This window comes from Coloeus monedula, assembly GCF_965178545.1.
Source record: "Coloeus monedula genome assembly, chromosome: 3".
NCBI classification, from domain to species: domain Eukaryota; kingdom Metazoa; phylum Chordata; class Aves; order Passeriformes; family Corvidae; genus Coloeus; species Coloeus monedula.
In genome coordinates, this window is record NC_138783.1 from 79,356,235 (window position 1) to 79,376,632 (window position 20,398).

General features: G+C 40.5%; 1 protein-coding gene across 5 annotated transcripts in view; it reads left to right on the forward strand.

Annotated features, from left to right (window-relative positions):
* Positions 1-20,398, forward strand: part of FARP1 (FERM, ARH/RhoGEF and pleckstrin domain protein 1) — a 204,133-nt gene that overhangs the window by 24,732 nt on the left and 159,003 nt on the right. For all 5 annotated transcript variants that reach the window (XM_082278890.1, XM_082278894.1, XM_082278891.1 and 2 more), the window contains exon 2: positions 14,392-14,587. In XM_082278890.1, coding sequence (XP_082135016.1) covers positions 14,417-14,587 — 171 coding nt within the window. In that variant the 5' untranslated portion in view covers positions 14,392-14,416. The remainder of the gene's footprint in view (positions 1-14,391; positions 14,588-20,398) is intronic.

The following is a 20,398-nucleotide window of genomic DNA, read 5'->3' on the forward strand; positions in this document are numbered from 1 at the left end:
AACTAGCAGGACAAGTTTTAAAATACTGCTTTGTGTACAACGATGCCTGGGCTGCAGCTGCAAGGAGCTAGGGGAGGCAAACTGGGTGATCTCTGCTTCCCATTCTTTGTGTCCTTGCTGAGACAGCATTAGAGCTATACAGCCTTGGCTGGCATGCCTGGAGCTTGGGCATGGCTTCACTACCTCCGGATTGCAGTGTTGTTTGTCTTTGAACGTCAGAAAAGTGGACGTGGAACACAGCTTGGCAATTAATACTGTCTCCTCTGATGTGTACTGGCTAAGCTATGTTTAGCTTCGGGCTGGACAGCTGAATTTCTTCCCCCCCCCCCCGATTTCAACATAGGTGTTGACTGCTTCTGTTAGCAGGAGTCCTAGATGCTTTTAGATCTCTCTCCCCAGACAGGAAGGGCATGGGTTGGAATCACACCGATGCCTTGGATTTCCTGCATTGCTTCCTGTTGAATTGCTGGGCCAAAAGCTAATGGGAGAAGATACTTTACTCAGTGTTCAACTCCTGAGGCTCACAGCATGCCTATTTATGTTGGAAAGCAAGTAAATAGCCCCATAGCAGCCTTATCAACTCATATCTTTTAGTGTGGGGTTTTGGAGCAAAGGGAAAGTGTTCTGGGTTGAATTGCAAAGGGGAAAAATCCCGTGTGGTCTCTTAGTAGGTTGTTTGGTGAACAAGGTGTTGGTTCTGCTGATCCATTTCTCATCACCATTTTTCTATGACTGCTCAAGAGAAACTGCAGTAAGTTTATTTGTTTGTTTGTGTTGCTGCTGGTACCGGGCCTTTTCTTTCTTCCTGCTGCTGCTTTTGTGGCCAGGGTGCCCTGACCTTCCTCAGTAGGGACTGAATGGAGAAGGGCTGATGTGATGTCAGGGTACAAATAAGTCAGTGAATGGGCTGCAGTATATTGCTAATTCCTTCTCTTCTTGGTTTATTTACTGGTTGTAAATACTTTCAGACTTTCCCATGTTTCTGAATCGATCAGGGTTGTGTCTCCTTTTTCTATATGCCATGTTGGACAAAATTTGTATATTTAGGAAGAAGGTGGTACCAGATAGATAGGATTGCTTAAGGTAGGACTGCTATCCAGAATAGATTAAACTTTTTGAAGTATTTTCTGTTGCTTGTATGCTGTGCTGCTTTGCATTTGGTAGCTGTAACATGTGCCTATGCTTCCCTGCTCCTCCCTGAGATACTCTGCAGTATTCATATGCCTGCTTTGGCAGCTGGAGAGCAGAAGAAGAGCAGCCCCCAAGTACAGATGAGAGAAATGTGCCTTTTCAGCCTTCCAGAGGGGCAGGAACCTGCCTTGACTTGTTCTTCACCAGTACAAGGCACAGGATCTGGGGCACAGGTGGGTCAGGTTGGCTGTTACTTTGTTTTGAAGAGCATCTCTTCCTCTTAGAGTGGAGGTGAGTTTGCCATCCTTTTGGAGGATGCACACTGGGATTTTCATAAAATACAGGGGTTCCTGGTTTTAAGGGTTAGCAATGCATTTTTTTCACATCTGGTGATTTTTTTTCTGTGTCCCGTTCCAAACTCAAACTGAAGGAGTTCCTCCAAGGATGAGAGCATGACTACCATCTGTGTTCAGTCATGTGCTCCCTGGGGAGAAATGCAGACTGCTTCATGCAGGCCAGCCCAGATTGCAGAGCCAGGCCATGTTAGTGACCCTATGAAAATATAATCCTGTCTGATGCTAGAGGGGAAAAGTTTCCGTACCTGGCAGATGTTTACATATTCTTTAAGTGGACCACCTTTCTGCTGTAGTGATTTAAACCCCTGAAAATACTCTATGCGTGGATTTACATAAAATAAAGCAATCTGCGTAATATTACATCAATGCACAGTAGACAATCATCTCCTTCCCCTCCCATCTGTCCAACGCTTTTGTCATTTTACATCCATTTTTGTTCCCTCCAACACTTCCAGCCGCTTCCTTGCTCTGCCCCCTGGGCACCAGTGTGCTCCACATGGGAAAGCTTCTGTGTCTGCACGCTCCTGAATTGTGCTGAGCTTTGTATGAGAGCTTACCTCCTCTGTTGAAAGATGAAGAGCCTAGGGTGTGTGTCTGTGTGTGTGTGACTGGGAGTGGTGGATGGCTGGAATCAGAGGGTGTATGTATTTGGAGGAGCTTTCAGGTTGCTGGTGCATCTACAGGAGTAAAGAAGTTGGGGGTGAGGTGAAAGCAATGTCAAAAGCAGAAAATCCTATACTGTTTGTTTTGTCTGGATAATGAGGCGTAATTTGAAGGCAGATGCTTCACTTGTAGACCTTGTAGGAATTGAAATATTCATATTCAGGAGTTATGAAAATTGAGGATACTATTTTCTGGAATCTCAAGGTAGTGCCAGTCATGTGATTTGCTTTCTTTAGAGTTCACATAAGGCAACACGTCTTAATACTTGGAATATCATTATAGATCAGATACTGTTTAAAGAATGTGATTAATGTTGCAAAGCAGAAGTTCATAATGTAAAGATGCAATTCTCCCTTTTTGTGATGTATGACACAAGTGTAACTATTTAGTTGCATTTTCCCCGTGTAACAATCTTTATGTTATTTGTTGGCTGTGGTAGTAGTTCTCCTACTGCAGGGCACTGTTGTCTATTACACTGTCTGAGAAAGCTCTTGTCCTTGCCTTTTGCAGATATTGAAAGGGAAGGGTGGCTCAAGATGGTGATGGCCTCCTGCTTTTAAGGAACTGGACTCAGTTCTCAACAGATTCCCTGCATTGTTAGAAGTGATTTAAACACCCAGGAAATGGTTAAACTCTTGATAAGCTTGAGATCCAAGAGCTAATTTTCAGAAGGCCTCATGCTCCTGGATGTAGCCTGCAATTGTGTCTGAAGCAAGCTGTGGGCTGTGAAATACTTGAAGCATGATTTGGCCCTACAAGTCTCACTTGGAGCATACAGAATCTGTTGGTTTTCATTCTGTTTGACCTAGATCAATAAATGGATTTAGACTCCAAACTCCTAGTAGAGCCAGTATTTACGTGTCTTGGGCACCTGGGTTTTCTGTCTGTAATTTCCCATATAGGAATTAAGGATATTGTGATGCCTTCTCCTCAAACAATCATGAAGCTAGAGTAAGTAATTTTTGAGAGAGTAAATCAGCCTCCTCTACAGAAAGCACAGAAAGATAATTGTTAATTCTGTTTTAAGAGTGGAGTTCATGTAGTTACTAAGCCTTAAGGATAGATCAGGGTGGAAAACAGAAATTCTGAGCTCCTTCCTCCACTGGCTGTGCTCCCTTGTGCAGTGAAACAGCCAGAGTGGTCTTTGGCAGGTCCAGGGAGGGAAACTGGTTATGGTGTGCAAGAACAGGAAAGGGTAACTTGTAGTTTGACGACATGCTTAAATACAAACAATTCCTGATTCTCACCTCTTCCTGTAAGTTGTGCAGTTTTCCCTTATTTAAAGAGGAAAATGAGAATCTATTATGTTTGAAAATGAAAGCTGCCATAGCAGCTGTAAGGTTTGCACCCTTTAGTGGGGTTTTCTGGCATTGGGGTGAGAGACGAGAGCAGCAGTGTCAGTAGACAGTCATGCTCCTCCACGCTGCTCTCACCCTGAGAGGGGGAGACCTCGGAGTTGTTGTGCACATGCAGGATAGGGCTGTTGACTTTGGTCTCACCTCATAGAATAGGAAATCATAGAATCATAGCATATCCTGACTTGGAAGGGACCCAAAAGGGTCACTGAGTCCAGCTCGTGGCCCTGCACAGGACAGCCCCAAGAATCACACCATGTGCCTCCTGAGGATGTTGTCCAAATGCTTCTTGACCTCTGACAAGCTTGGAATCCATCCTGAGTAATCTGTCAGGAATAAAACCTGATGTCATTGTTCATGCACAAGGAAATAAGCTATTTTCTATCAGATGTGACATACTTTTCCTCCCTCTCTGATTTGTCTTGCCCTTCCTGACAATCCTTTTGCATTTTTTGGGACACCTCTTCAGTTTTGGCTCCTTATTCTCTTATCTTTCACCTGCAGTTTCACCTCCCTTGCAGAGTCGTTGTCAGACACCAGACTTCTTGCCTGTCCCAGTGCCCCTTCCCCATCCTTGTCCAATTCTGTTTTTGAAGTTAGTCAACTTTTTCCTTTTTCCTGCCTTGTTTTGTGCACTGCCTAGAGATCCCTGGCTTCCTTTCCTGCCTGTTTTGCTTGCTCTCCCTCCTGTTTTGGACCCTTGTCCTAGTCTGCTCTTTCGTCTCCCTCAGGTCTGGCATTTGTCCCTGCTGCACTCCAGATGCACTCCTTTCGCTTCCTTGCTGCCCGGGTGCCGGCAGCTTGGCCACGGCCAGCACAGGAAAGATGGGTTCCCTCCGCTGCAGAGCCTGGGCCCACACCAGAGCCTGGACCTGCTCCAGTTGGGCAGCCATGGAAATGAAAAGAGTCTTGGGCTCCTCTGTTCCCAGGCTGGCGCGTGCTCGCCCGCTCTGCAGGCAGTCACTGGGTTGCCACTGGGAAAGTGTGCGATGTTCGAGCGTGCTCAGCAAGGAAAGGCTCCTGGGAGATCCTGGTTATTGACTCTTGAAAGGTCTTTGCCTGCCATGAGCGTGCTGTGTGCTACCATCGGATATGGGTATAAAAACTGATTTCCACGTTCAGCATAATCTAAAGTTACTTGAGTCTCGGGAGCCAAGAAAGGAATATGAGGAGTATAGGATGTTCTCCAAGGGAAGGAAGAGCAATCTAATACCCAGCGTGCCTGCTTTGTCCACCACAGCAGTGTCCTCTGCTGTGCTGCTTTACTGGGAGCCTTGTATTGAGTGTGAGAAGACCTGTTAAAATCTTCCAGGCAGCATTTATGTTGGATATTATTTATTATGTCCCTCTTTCTGCTTGATTGTTCACTGTCAGCTTCTGCCCCTTGATATCTGAATTTTAAAAAGGGAGTCCTACACCTCTCTGTCTTGCTTGGATTGTAAAGGCTGTTTTGGAGTGTTACTTCCAATGACATTTCGAGGAGGTCAGTGCAGACTGCTGGGCCGCTTTGGCAGTATTTCTGCTTTCTCTCCTTGCCAATGCTGCAAGGAAGACAACAGAACAAGAGAATTGGTGCTTTCCACTGTCTCCTTTAGTAGTAAAAAGTACAGATTCCACAGATAATGCTTTTTCACACCCCTAAGAAGGTGAGTAATTAGTTTTGAGATGTAACAGGAAACCACAGGGATGTAATCTCTGCTGAAACAGGTTTGTTGATAAAGAGACAGTGGTGTGGTTGAACAGGAAAGCCCTTCTCTAGGTGCAGCTTCTAAAGCTTGCTCTAACAGTGCTGTGCTTTAGACTGGCGTGTCAGTTTTCATTGTGAAGTTAGTTACAGTGGGAAAAGACATTTGTTCTGCAGACACAGCAGCACCTCATACAGCTACACCTGTCTTATGTGAAAACCCTCCCTTGTCTGTCTTCATGTAGCATATATAATACTTACATTTTAGCCAAACACAAAATGAGGATATACCTGTAGCAACAGTATATCCATGTATCTCTCGCAGTATCTCTGATAGCTTTTCACAGAACAAACGTAGTGTTATCAATTGTCTAAAGACACAAAAGTACCGTATCTTGAAAGATCAGGAGGGCTGTCATAGGACAGACAGTGATGCTCTGGACTGTGATGCTCAGCACAGGTAGAGTCTTTCAGTGGTGGAAGTATTTGCACAAAGAGAAATGGATTAGGAACCTAGTGAAGTTTGAAAGTTTTGCAATAATTTTTAAAAGAATATTTGAAGGAAGAATAATGGCATAATTTTAAAACACTCTAGGGTATTCGAATCTGAATATTATACAATCACACATCATGACCCATTTTATCTCCAGCAAGATGCAAATGAATATATTAAGTTGTTTTCTAAACAACAGTACATAAAGTACTTTTTTCTTCATGGTACAAGTATTTCTTTCTGGTACCATGTCATTATTAAGTGTGGTATTTCCTTGGTCATAAATAAAAAGGCTTATATAAAAAGACTTGATTAAATAGACCCAAACAAAACAATCATTGTATATCCAATTATAACAAGCAGTTTTACAAACTTCTAAAAAGTCTCTTTTGGGAACAGACGTTTAAATATTTTAAAACGTCAGGAATTCTTTTCTGGTTTTATAGTGGGTTATATACTGAGCATAGAACTGTGGCCATAAATATGTTTTTCCTGGTGCACAAGCTATGTAATAATTTTGTGGGAGCCTGATCACAGGCTTTGGGCATAAAGGAAACTAGTCAAGGCCATTATGGCCTCAATCTAACATGTTTGGATAGGCATCATCTGTGGCTGCCCAATGCTGAACACTGATGTCATCGTCCTCTGTGGTTTGGAGCCCCCTGTGCTCAGGGGCACCTACCCCCTGAGCAAGCACAGTGTGTGTGCTGTGCCTCCTGGGCTTCTGCTCCCTGCTCATGCAGCACACCAGCACAATTATGGGGGTACCTGATGGCTCTCAGCAGGAGAGAGAGTGGGGCCAGGCACACTGACCACAGCCTTTTGGCCCTCTGGAAGGGGTCTGTGTGCTCAGGGCAGGGAGAAGCTCCTCTGAAGGGCCACTGAATGCCTGAATTTGTCTCTGGTGCTCAGAGACACCTTCTCCTTCTCTGGAGGATCTGGCTTGCATTTAGGCAGTGTGAATACCTCTACTGTATACTCAGACTTGGTTCAGAGAAATAGCATTTCCCCTGAGCTGTTTTATTTCTCAAAACCAGGACTGTATCAGATTTTCCCCCAACTGCTGAACAGTAGTATTAATGTAGTGTGTTATTTATTCTTTTGACATGTTTTTATTTCATGGAAAACGTCTACGTTATGCTTGAAGCTGGGTATGAGTTGCTGGATCCCTTTCAGAATTCTGTTAAATCTGGAAGTAAATCAGATTACTTTGTTCTACTATAAGCACATTCAGCTTGGCTTTCACATGAGGTGTTGTATGGGTGAATGAGCCCAGAGCACTCCAGCTGGTGCAACAGCTTTATTTATGCAGAGTGATGGCATGAAAGGGTTTTGGAAAGTGCTTTTAATGGCTTCAGGATTGATTTTTACCACTGTTGAACCACCAAACTGCTTTAAGTTCTTACCCATTTCGCTTGAGTTTTCTAGTGGCAAACTGTGGGCTCAGGTGATGACCCAGTTAATCAGGAAACTGTGCTGGTTGGAAACACAAGAAGTAGAGGTTTTCTTAAACTCTCCTTATATGTTCCCAGCATTTACCATGTGGCAATAAACCTTGTACAGTTTTTCTGTTCATAATGTGAAATAGTTTTTTGCCCACATGAAGGTGCTTTTATATCTCAACTTTGAAATGCTTTAGGTCTTCATAAAATGGTAACATGTACTTTCTCAGTTCTACAACACATTTTATCATCACTGAAGGATTAGCTGGCTGATTTTAGCATGTATTTCATGCACTCTTTACTCTTAATATTTTTTCCCCCATGGGTTTTTTTTTTCAAATCCCATTTTGTTACTGGTGCGAGCGTGTTGAATTTTACGTTTTTGTAGGTTTTAGTGACAGAATTGACAGGCTATGCAAAATGGAAAGAGTGTCAGTAAAATGGAGTATCTAAGTATTTTGATACGTAGCTTGCAGCTTCTTCCTAAGCATAATTTTTGTCAACAGGTTGAAAAAGCTCTCAGAAAACAGGTTGGGAGTTTCACAGTGAGGAAGAAGTATCCTGCCCCTGGCCCAAGATAAAGCAGAAATTTTGTCAAAAAGGTGTGGTCTTGTCCAATTGGGAAAGTAAAGTGTCAGGGAAGTATTTTTAATGGAAAACAGTGTTGAATTTCATGTATAAGTATGTTATAAACACATACATGGTAGTTAAATGGTGCGATAAGTGCAAAGCAAGTGGGCAATATCTAATTCAAACTTTAACTTGTCTAATAGCAAATGAAGCATTTGTGTGGAAATACCTCCCTCTGGTCTATTAAAGGATTCATGGCTCCATGAGATCCCTGTTTTGCTCAGACTGTGCCTTTGGATGTGAAGCAAAAACATAGTTGTTGGGTGAGAGTCACTAATTGAGCAATTGGAAATAATCATCCCCTTGGCTTAGCAGATGAAACACTAATTTTCCTTCCAGGAATAGCCAGAATTACCTGTTTGTACAGTGCCTTCAAGCTGGCTGATTTAAAACTTGAATTAAAAACTTTAAAATAGGCTGTGTTGGTTTGAATATGATGTTGGCATTCCTGATTCAGGTAAGTGATGTTGATCATGGTACAAGGGTGCCAGGTAGGGGTGGTGAAGAACAAAGTGAAGGCAAGTCTCCAGAGGCTGGGAAACAGTCACAATCAGTCCAAAGACTGACTTGTATGAAGAGGTTTCTGAGGAGTTCCTTTGAGAGGGTAAGAAGTTTTTCTTACTGAATTGCTCACTTACATATGTACAATGGCTTTGCTTGCTTGTGTGAGATGCAAGGAAGAAGAAATGTTTCTTCTTTCTTGCCTGCAATCATTTTCTAATGCAGTGTTGTCCAGAAGCATAACACATAGTGAATCAATATGTCTACTGACTTGTTCAATATCACTGATGGCCATCAAAAGTAATTGTAATGTTGTGGGTTGAAATAAAGTATTTGTAGACCAGATTGGCTTAACTCACAGAGCAATCTGTATTTGTACTTAAGGGATAAGGTTTTTCACAGAGGCAATTGGAAAAGCATAGATTTGCCTGCTGCTGCACTTGTTGATAGATCTACTGACAGGTGTGTGGCTGAGGAAAAAAGATAGCACACATCAGATTTGTGCAGGCTGGGACTGTTCTTTGCTGACATCTGGCAGAAGAATTGGAATCTGGGACAGCTGCTTGTGCCACAGAATTGCAGACAGTTTTAGGACCTGAATGCAATGAAGATAAATGAGCTCCAGTTGGAAGCTGAATGGCCCTAAAGTCGGAAACGAATGTGGGCACTCTGAATGCTGTACTGATAGGCTTGCAAGAGGTGTTTTTTACCCTGTACAGTCATAAATGCTCATTTTTCTGGACTTCAGGCTACATTATTGGCATACTGAATAGTTTGAGTCTTTAAAGCTTTGTGTTACTGCTCAGTTCCCTAAATTTGACATCGGTTTCAGGCTCTAGCTAGTTTGGTGTCAACAACTAAGTATACTCTATTGCTTTACAAACCTGAGCACTTAGTCTGTCCATCTGCATAACCATCCCACAGAAACTGGGTCGAGGGATAAGACAGTGTTATTTAGAGGTTTTCAGAGTCTGACCAAGGTAGGCAACTTTGTGTGCTCTTTTCTTTTTCAGTACAGGTGATGAATTTTATTCTTTTAGGGACAGTCTTGCATAGTTGAGGGAATTTCTTATTGCTGCAAACTTTAGGAAGTCTTCAGAATGCTGAAGAATCCAATTCTGAGTCTTGCTTTTGCAAGTCTCTATCTAATTTTTTTTAGACAGCCATGGTGTTTTCTTGATCAGGCAGGTTTTTCAAGGTTAACTTTCAGCCTTTAGAAAAAAGAAATCTGTGTTTAGAAATTCTGCCTGGTTAAGGACCTCACCCTCCATCCTCTTTTCCACTGACTGTACAGGAGACTAGACATGACCTATCTACTTGCTGATCATGTTGACCATACCTTAACTTGAGCCCCCCTACATCTGTCTTCATGAAACAGCCATTGCTTACAACGTTAACTTTTTTTTTGTTTTGAGTGAGAAGACAGCCTAATTATATAGAAAAACTGAATTTTTATTGGCTTCCTTTTCTGTCTGAGCATTGTGGATGTGAGCAGAAAGGGCAGACAAGAAACTGAACACAAATCCCTTCAGTTGCAAGGTTTCTTTAGAGTGAGTCAAACTTAGTCTGCTGGGTACAAGCAGAGAAACAAGACACCCAGCACCTGTGTCTGTACTACTGCCCTTCAAGCTTGAGCTATTTTTCTATTAAGAACTTCTCTCATTTCTTTGCTTCCACAAAAATGCTGCGTTTTGTCAAAGAAATTGTTAAGTTGGACTTCACTGATCCTTTTAGGTCCCTTCCAAGACAGGATATTCTATGATTCTGTGATTTACATGAATAAGTTAAATTTTTTTAATCATCATATTGCTTTGCACAGTTCTGCCAGGGACTTGCAGAAATTAACCAAATAATGTTTCAAAGTATAAAAACCTGAACTCTATTGGCCCTCTGTCTGCTTCCCATCATTTCAGGCTGAATTTTAGTTTCAGTCTTCCTGGTCCTGTTGCCTTGTTAGGTTATTTTATTATTATTTTTTAATATGGGTTCAAGATACTTGATTTCATTGTTATGCTAATTCTGATGTAATAATGAAAAGGCAGCATCCTTGACAATTCATGCTGCATGTATAGAATTTTCTCAAGGTGTACAAGTGTGCTGTGTGCTTTTAGTAAGGCTATACTCTCACCATCCCACTGTGCCTCAGGCTTCCCCACCTTTAAGAGGAGTGTACTGAGCACTGTGCTTCCTTCTGTTTCATGCTGTGGAAATGTGTCATAAAGGAAAGCAAAAGAAGTGGAAAGGGCCTGGATATGTGGTACCATTCTCCCCCATAACAGGAGTCTTCAGGCTTTGGGAGCCTCTTTCATCAAATTCTGAGCCCTGGTCTGACCCAAAGAGCAGAGTAGTTGAGAGATCAGAGTGGCATCTATTCCAACATGAGGTCTGCTCTCATTTCAATCAGTGGCTTATTGCTTCTATTTTCCTCAGTATTTAGTAATTTTTGTAGCCCTTCATTCCTGCCCCTGTCTTCCCTGCCCCAGCCCCAGCAAGTGCTGTTTATACTTGCAGCTCCCTTTAGACTAAGCAAGTTTGATACTTTTTCCATCCTGCCAAAGAAAAATATGTGGAAATTTTAATTGGCCAGAACCTTTCCGATGCTATAAAATGTGCCTGCTTTGAACATGGAGAGCTGAGGTGGCTTTATGCTGAACTACATTGCGGCCTTTGTCCAGCTACTGCGTAAGTATATACAGACCTTAAATTTTTAGTCTAAGCATTTAGTATCTGTATAAAATGCTTATTAATGTGTTATTAGAACAAAACAACATCTCCTAATCTATCTAATGGCAGTTGTAGGGTTTTGTTGTGCCTTCCAGGTGCTGTAAGTAGAGAAAGCTTGAGTCAGCCCAGTGGCCTGACAGCAGCTGGCTGGGCTTAGCTCACCCTGGCTTTAGGTTTTCCAGCCTGGCGAGAGCTGATTTAATTTTCTAACCCAGCCAAGAACAAAACACTGAATTGTTTTCTTTTGAGTTAGAGAGGTGCAGTGGCTCAGTCTGAGGAGGGTGAGAGTCAGTGCATGGCAACAGGCAGGACTGCATGGGTGGGAGCTGGGAAGGAGCAGAAGGGGACAAGGCTCCCCTGTGGGCAGCTCTGCTGTCTCAGTAACTTCTGCCCTCACACAAGTTAGGATGCAGGTTCGTTCTCTGCAGAGGACTCTCTCCATCTTGCAGGTGCTACGGCACTACTGAGAAGGGCACTGACATCCAGTGAACCCACAGCAGAAACCAGACTTGATTTTGGCCCTGGGTTTCAACAGCTGTCAGAAGTGGGCAGAAACCTTTAATTTTCAGAGTTCAGATGAGTCGTTTTCTGTTTGCCACTCTGCTCCTGTACTGGTTGTCTACCTCCATGTATGTTTTGCCTAGAGCTGCATATGTTAGAATCTGGTGGCTGCTGCTGTTTCTTCTTCATTAATACCTTCCCCAATATACTGTCGTCTTCTACTAGAGTGTCTTTGAATTTCTCTATCATTTGTCCAGACCTGATCCATTTCGTCATCATGACAGACATTAGGCATCCTAATCCCCTCAGGTTTGCTCAGTGTTTACTTAGTGCTCTTCTGTTGCTTTCTGTGACCTTAGTTCACTGTCTCCTAGATCAAGGTGATATAGAGAAAGGTATGCAGCTTGACTGATGTGCTGTGTTATTTTAGAGAGGGTAATTTTTAAGGCCTCTTACATAAAGGTATAGTAAAAATATTATGCTAATGTTATGACAACAGCATAGTGAGGCTAGTGTCATGCAGAAAAAAACCCTTAAATAACTTCTAGTGCAGCATGCTGATGTTTAGATGTATAGGTTAAAAAATTAAAGGTCTGCTTTTAATTTTCTAAGTAGCAGATGCTTGTGATCAGGGTGGCCAATAGTTCTTAGATCTTTGCTTCCAAAGGAAAATGTGCGTGTATATAGATATGTTAAACAAGAATTTCGCTAGTACTAAGTGTTAATAAGGATAAAAAATATCTCAGCTGTATATATGGAGTGGATTTTCTTGTACCTTCCCTCCATAATTTTTTTGGCTCCTAAATTTAGGTGGGTTTTATGTGTTTCATTAAGTTTATTGGGTGTCTGATTGTGTGTGTGGGCCACTAGATCATCTAGTCAGAAGAACATTTATAGAAGGGTTTCATGTCTGTAATATTTCTATGCATTGATTATTTAATGGTATTACTTGAACTGACTTGGATTGATTCCTATATTTATGATTTAATGGAAAGAACATAGCCAAAAACTTCTGTAGTAATGTAGCAGTTGTAGAGGTCCTTTCTGCCCACTTGGTGCTGTCTGGGGTATGTGGTGACTTCAGAAGAGCTCTTTAAACAGCTTTGGAATTAATATGAACATGGACCAGTATCTTTGTGTACTTCTAGACTGGGTGCCTGTGCTACCTTTTTAGATGATCCTTTGTACTCCACACACAGGGAAATCAGTTTTATTTGTAAAGGGGCCTGGAGTCTTTCCATGTAGAGCTCGGGGTCTTTTTTTCTGGAGTTCCTGCCTCCAACTGCAGCTTTCTTGTTGGCAGTGCTTGTCTTACAAAAAGGTTAAATTTAATTAATTTTAAAGAATAAGATAAATATAATTAATTCTTCATAGATTTTTAGATTGCAATGATAATTGAGGAAAAATTTGCCTCTCTGGTAGTGGTTGACATGGACTTGGGTAGGTTTTGCTGGTATCTTTCCAGGCTTGATGGGCAGGTTAGTGCCAAATCGTTGCAAAATCTTGCCTGCATTTTTTTCTTCTCCTTCACTTGTGCCCATTGAATTGATACTTAGAAGTGTGGGATCCATAATTTTTAATTCCCTTCCTTCTCAGCTAACATTTCTTTTAATCCAAGTGCTGTTTTAAAATTTTTTACACTTGGGTATTTGTTGTGTAAAAAATCCGTGGGAACAGATTAGTCAGGACATGGAAGAGTAATGTGTAGTAAATACTTTAACCTGCCAAAGACAGGGCTGTTTTTATTCTATCCTTGTGGTGGGAACTGGTGTCTTATTACCTGTCACTGTTCTTTACAGTATCCTGTAGAAATGGTGATGCATTCACTGATACATAGGCTGTCTTGTACTTCCTTTCTTCCCATATAAGCTTCTCCAAAATTGTAACCTCAGAGTTAAAGCCAGGCAGTAGATTGGCAGTACTCTTCTTCTGCCTCTGTTCATCTGGAAAGTTACATTTCCATGTGTGCCCATCTGTGTGCTACATGTTTTGGTCATTGATCACTGTATTAAAGTCATGCAGAATGAAAATGCATTTACCAAGAAAGATAAATGGACAGTAAAAGTGGGTTTCATCGGAAACCCAGCTAGAGTGTCAAAAACCAGGGTAGGAAAAGTGAAATAAAATCCTACTGTGATGTGTAGCATTCAACAAGTAAAAATCATGGTGGTTGTATTAAAAAAGAAGGTTCAAAGTTGTGCCAAGTAATGAAGAATTTCCCAATCAGTGTTGTCTTTTTTTCTGGCCTTCCCAGTAGCGTGTCCTTGCAGTCCTTGGCTCATGAGTGGGATCAGGCCAGGTCCCAGGTCTAGAGCAGCTCTGCTCCCCAAAGTAGACAAAGTACTTGTTTGTCCAGTTGGTGTAATCTTGTACACCTTGGCTTTCCTGCTTCACAGACCCTTACCAAGGTGGCAGCTGCAAAGGGCCAGAGAAGGCTGGAAGGAAAAAGTGCTTATGTAGCCAAGAGGGAATGATGGTCAGCAAGTGCTGAGTTGTCCCACCTGCTCTTCTCGCCTTCCTACCTTCTCTGGGAATCCTGTCTGGGACTGATAACAGCCTGATTCATAAATAAATTTACATAATTAATTGAAATCTGTGTTCTGTTGTGCTCTATTTCCAATGTGGTCTTGTTTGCTTTTGCAGGAGAAAAGGAATAATTTGCCCTTGTGCAGTACTGTAGCCTATCAGCCTTACTTTCAGGAGGCAATTAGCCTGTGTATTTTGAAAAGTATAAAGTTTGCTTGATTTTCTTGTCTTCATCTGAGACATGTAAGAAAAAATTGTGATGGCTCTTACTTTTTGTTAATGGTCATATGGTTTACTAGCTGTGAGCATATATACCATAATGCTTATGTCCAAAACATCATCTTTATGACTGATATGGTCTTCTTTGCCCTTATTCTTTCATCAGATATAAGGAACGCGTTTCCCTAAACATGGGTGAAACAGAGCAGAGACCAACTGCAGGATCCCGCTTAGGAGCTCAGGAAAATGCTGGGATCAGTACTTTGGAGCATGGACAGAAACCACCTATGACACCTCCAGGAAAACTTGTCTCTATCAAAATTCAGATGCTGGATGACACACAAGAAACTTTTGACATTCCGGTAAGGATGTGAAGGTTGGGGTGGCTAAAGATTATTCAGGCATTTCTGGAAATGCATGTTCTCAAGCCAGTTATCTTTTTTATTGCAGCTGTGATTTTTTGGCTAATGAATTCATGTTGCAGAGAAAATGGCTGTTGTGTAGAGATGATGGTGCAATAGAATAGGATTAAACAGGGAAGTGAACTGTGGATTGCAGTTATTAATTCCATTTCTGTTTGAACAGCTTCAGGAGAGGGTAAAGTCCTTGGTGAGTTTTTTCTTCAAATATTACATCAGTGGTTTCCTCTTCTTTCTGAACAGTTGATGTACTTTCTTGCTGCTGTTTTGCTCTTTATCCAGTAGACTGTAGATCTATATAGATTTTTTTTGTCTTTCCTCTGGCAAGTCCTTAGGATAGTAACTGAAAATCATCAAAGTTTTCAGTAATTCATATCACTCTTACATGCAGCGAGTGCTCTTCACACAGGTTAAGTGCAAGGAAAGAAGAAAAGCAGTCTCTAGATCTAAAGTTTCTCTGTACCCCATTGAAATTAATCTAGGTTTGTCCTTGCCAAGGAGACAGAGTTACTACTGCTTTTGTGTGTGTTTGTGATCAGTAGAATCAGTAAGAATTAGTTTTGATACCAAGACCGATCTGGTTTCACACGATCCATCTGTTAGTAGCCACTGATGATTTTAACATGCCACGCTGACACAATTAACACGTAAGGTGTTTGAGCACTGCTGCTGTTATGGAGGTGTACTGGAGTGTATATTTTTCAAAGTCTTCAGGGTTCAGTGAATAGGAAAGCAGAATCCAGAGTTCAAATTTCATCCTTTGTTATTGCATTTTCTGTAGCTATGGTAATTCCCGTGCCTTCATTGGTTCGGCTTTCCCTTCTGTAAAATGGAAGATCACCAGTGAGATACAGAGGTCTTAGACATATAGCACCCTGGAAAAATGTTATCCCTGCATTAAACAGGAAGGAATTCTGATTAGGAAAATTATCATAAAAAGTGATACCTGTTTATGAGGTTTTGTCTGTTTTCTGTGTGTACGCACACACACTTTTTGATCTGCTCTCTGCTGCTGTTTGTGATCCAACTACAACTGTTTGTTCAGTCTCAGACTTTATTTTAGTGGAAGGTAAATTGTCTGGACGGGCAGGTTACGTGTGAACTGAACTGCCATCAAGCGAAATGCCCATGTATATAGCAACTTGTTATGCTTTTGTGCTTTTCAGAATGCCTGCCAAATATCCATAGCAAACAGTCTTTAGGTAAAAGCTGTCTTTAGACAATTGTTGCTGTTAAAAAGTGTAGTTATAGTTTAAATTATCAAACACTAATAAAATTTTGGTGCTCTTTTATGTGGTATAAATACCCCTATTATTCAAGAGACAAGTTTCGGGGTTTTTTTAACCCGTCTGTAGATGCTATTTCACTGTATTTTGAAAATTGAAAATTATGTGCAGACACGTAGCAGAAACCTTTTTGAGATTATGTCCCTTTCATTAAACTGTTTAGAAGAAAATATAAGGAGCATGTGGATGCAGTGCACCCTATAGTTCCAGCTTTGCTTCTGGGAGTTTGAGAAAACAATATTTTTTGGTCTTTAATATTAGAAGGTATCAACATTTCATTTAACTTCAGCAACACCTGGAAGACCTGGGGATTTAAATAACTCTCTGTTGAGATCACTTCAATATGATTGTTTTCGGACACTTTTATTTCATAACTATCACTACTCAAGGAAAGCCTAGTTGGTTTGAAAGTCAAGTCTTGTGGTGAAATATGCAGGACGCTTAGATACGAAATCTTTTACAGCAGATTCCTAAAGCCTTTTGTCTTTAACCTATGCACAGTCAAATGGAGGAATACACATTGTTTTCAGTCTGGTCTAAAAGGTATTAATTGTTTTAGTCCCATCTCACAAAACTGAGTAAGTTTTAATACATCTAAATTGAGATGTTTTTTCATGTTGGAAACCCCATGTTCCTATTTATAAGCTTAATGTTTTTAGCCAGATTGGTGCAGTATACACAGAAAAGGAAAGTGATACCATTTCAACAAAATATTTTAGGAGCAGCAAGTGTGGCCGTGGGCAGAAGATGTTAAACATACATGCCTAAGCACATCTGTGGGCTTGCTTTTCAGTGGAGAATTAAAGACTTTTTGCGTGGTTGAAGAGCTGAACTACACTTTACAAAACTTGAGCTGCTATGATTATGAAAATAACTTTGCAGATATGATACGAGTATAAATTGAGAAGGATTTGTGTTTCCTGTAATTTCAGGAATTTTGCTACACAAACCTTTCTGTGTTAGCAAATGAGCCAAACTTCGGGTGGTTTTATTGATGCTTGTAGTGTGTCTTGTAGGATGGTATGAAGTTTAATGATGCCAGTTTATTATTTGCTCATGAAGTCTGCGTAAAAACAGAAACAGATACTGGTGCTACTTCTTCTGAGTTTAGGGGAACTAGTGAAGTTGTTGGGACTGTCCATCTGCGTAGTCTTACCTCTGTTCTACTCTTGTAATACCTTCAGCACCACCGCCCCATTAGCTATAAGACCTTACCTGTGTGGTATCCTTATTGGGTTTGTTCCTGTTTTGTTTGAATGTTGTCATGGTTTTGGGTTTTTGTTGTGTGCTCGTTTATTTTTTCTTGTTTATTGAATTTTGGTTTGGTTTGTTTTTAAATTATATTCCAGGAGACATGATTCAATATCCTTGCTCTTAAGCAATCCCTTTTCTCACATTGTATACGGATGACTTGTTATGGTTAGTGCCAAATCCATCAGATTTCTGTGTCTGTTCTGTATATAACAAAACAGGAGGAAAATATGACCTATTTCCATTACCCCCCAGTGCTGCTGCTCTTTGGGCTGTTTAAAAGTAAAGTAACGCCAGTGTCATTTGAGTTTCTAAAGGACAATTAATTCTTTTGGTGTTAGTGCTTTGATGCCCTATAATCATACCACGTTTGGCTCTTTGTATTAGTTCTCACTAGAAAAAAACCCCAAATGAACAAATAAGAGAGAAGAGAGATTCACATGCCTATATATGTGCCCATACATTGCATTTTTTTAATAGGAAAAACCCTACAAAGTATGTGGAGAGTGTATGTATGGGAGACTTAAAAAACAGAAGCCACAATGAAGACCTTTTCATCAGTTGTTGCAAATGCAGTATTGTAAAAGGAAGGGATACGTAAGAAAAATCTTTTATTCTGCATGCTGTTAATAAACAGTATTTCACTGCAGAACCTTCCAGCATTCCTATATTCCAAAAAGCTAGTGAAAACTTGAATAGATAATTGTGGATCTTTTACACGTCCACTTAGCTGGTTGGCTACACATGCTTGGAGGAGGGGGAAAGGTAGGCACTGCTGTTTTAAAAAAAAAAAAAAGATTACATGACTTTGACTTTGTATTTCTTGCCTTGAACATATAAGGAAAGTATAAAATTCATCAGTTATCTTTTTTGAGCACATTTTTGGCTCTTCAGCCATGAGAAGATAAATTATGTAGAACATCCTTCCCTCTGTTAAGCTATTCAGCATTTTATGACTGAGTTTCTGTACCTTTAGTTTTCTGTCTGTCACAAACTCTCAGACAAGAACTAGATGTCCGCTGCAGTTGCAGGTGATTAGTGCCTGAAAATCAGGCCATGAGTCAAGAGTTCATGATCATCCAGCACTTGTAGCTGTTGGTCATGCTGTTGCATGCAAATGTGGAATATATTTCTCCCTTGCTTTTTGTTTCTAATTTCCACTTTGGCTGTATTTACTGAAAAATTTGTTAGATATGCTAACTGGAGACTGCAGAGGTTCAAAATACAGCATTCTGTTTCAGCCAGTGTTTGGCTGAGTTATGATTATGTGATAGAATGAGCAAATATGTTTCCTTTTTGCTAGGTAGGAGGATAACAGCTTTAGCTAAAATGACGAATGTGAAGGAGGAAGAACATTTTTCCTCTTGTGTACACATAATGATAATCATATACAGATAGATCTTGGGCATATTGAATGGTTGACACTTCAACCTGAAGACTTGCAAAACCCAACACTGCCAAATAGAGGTTGAGTATTACACCATAGAGGTTGGAGATGTACAGTTCTGTACTGCTTGATTTCCCTCTGCTTTTATTTCTACTCACCTAAGTTAGTTGAAATGGAATATGATTGAGTCCATAAAGCCATAGCAAAACTTACAGATTTTCATGTGTTTGTTTTGATGTGATCTCCCCTGTAGATTCAAAGCAGTTTAAGTGAAAATGAAATACAGTTTTTAAAGAACAGTAAAAATAGCTGATGATTGCATCTACTTCAGATCCTTCTGGGAAAAAAAACCCTTTAATGTTTAATGTCTATGCCATTTATATTATATTTACTTTTTTAGTTGTTTCATTGCCAGAAGAAATTGGTTTTAAAACTACTCCTAAATATAGAGTCAGTGTTGTTCCTTTCTAGGTAATGCTGAAGACAAGACTGATTCTCTTGTCTCTTGTTAGACTGCCAGGATGATTTGGTGACTCAGACCAAGTTGAACCCTGACTGACATGATGCTTGTCACTGATCATATCCTACTCTCTGGGTGAATGAAGCTGATGTGACTGGAATGACACTATTGATGCTAAATAGCAAGTGAGAGCTGTTTCTTTCTTTTTGGCATCAAAGGTGAGATCAAAGTATGTCACAGGAGGTTAGGATTCTTCTTTTGGTTAGGATCTGATCTCTTTAATTAAAACCAAACCAAATTCCCTTTATTGTGTCTGCAAGAAAATAGTTGCTTCCTTTTTGTGGCTGTCTTTTGGAACAACTAAAACATGCTTGCCTGTCAGATTACTCAAGTTTATTAAACATCTGTTTTTTGTATTGTGTCAACTTCCTTTCCCTTTGAATGTATTCAGGCTTTGTGAAATATGCAGGGTTGGAAAATGTCATCTGCTTTGGGGGATTAACACAGGTTTCTTAAGCAACAGGAGTCTCTTAATAGAAAGCAGGGTAAAGGTGTAATCCTTTGTAAATATCACTTGTAAACATTTCATTTCAGTTTTCCCTTCTCTTGGAAGAGAAAAGCTTTAGATTACCTGAGAATAGAGAATAAAGCCCAAAAGGTCTTGATCTACAACTATTTATCTTCCACTGGAGTTTGGATGTAGTACCTTGGCAGGGAATTTCTCTGCCTCAATCCCAAATTTTTCAGAGAGAAGGACTTCATAATCCTGTTGGGGGTCTGGTTCTTGAGTATAATGTTCTGGGTAGGGTTTTTTTTGTTTGGCTGGTTTTGTTTATTCATGCAGTCATATGATGGTGGTTCATATTCCCTTTGTGGGGAAAATGTTGTCTGTTGACTGTGCTCCCCACCAGCTTCAAGCCAGTTGGTGTGCCAGGAAAAGCTAAATACTAAAAAGTCTCAATAGTTAATAACAAACATTGCATGTGCTTTGCTACAAATTTCTACAAGTGCTGTGTTACCTATTAAATTCAAAATTTCAGCCACAGTTTTATAAATGTTTGAATTACTTTCTGTTACATTTATGGGCTATGATAATTGCCTTGTCCTAGGTATTTACGCCTCTCCTCAATATGCAATTATAACCAGTGAGATAAACAATTTAATGAAAAGAGCATGAGACAGTAAGGCAATGCAGAGACATAAAACAGTGTTTTATGCTTTCTTAGCCAGCTTCAACTTCAATTCAATAAGGATTGCTTTTTTTTCCAGCTTAGGAAGTGAACAGCAGGTCAAATGTCAGTTATTCATCAGTCTGAGACTTTCTTTTCTTCTTGTGCCTGAAATTATTTGGCCATTGCTGTCAGACTATT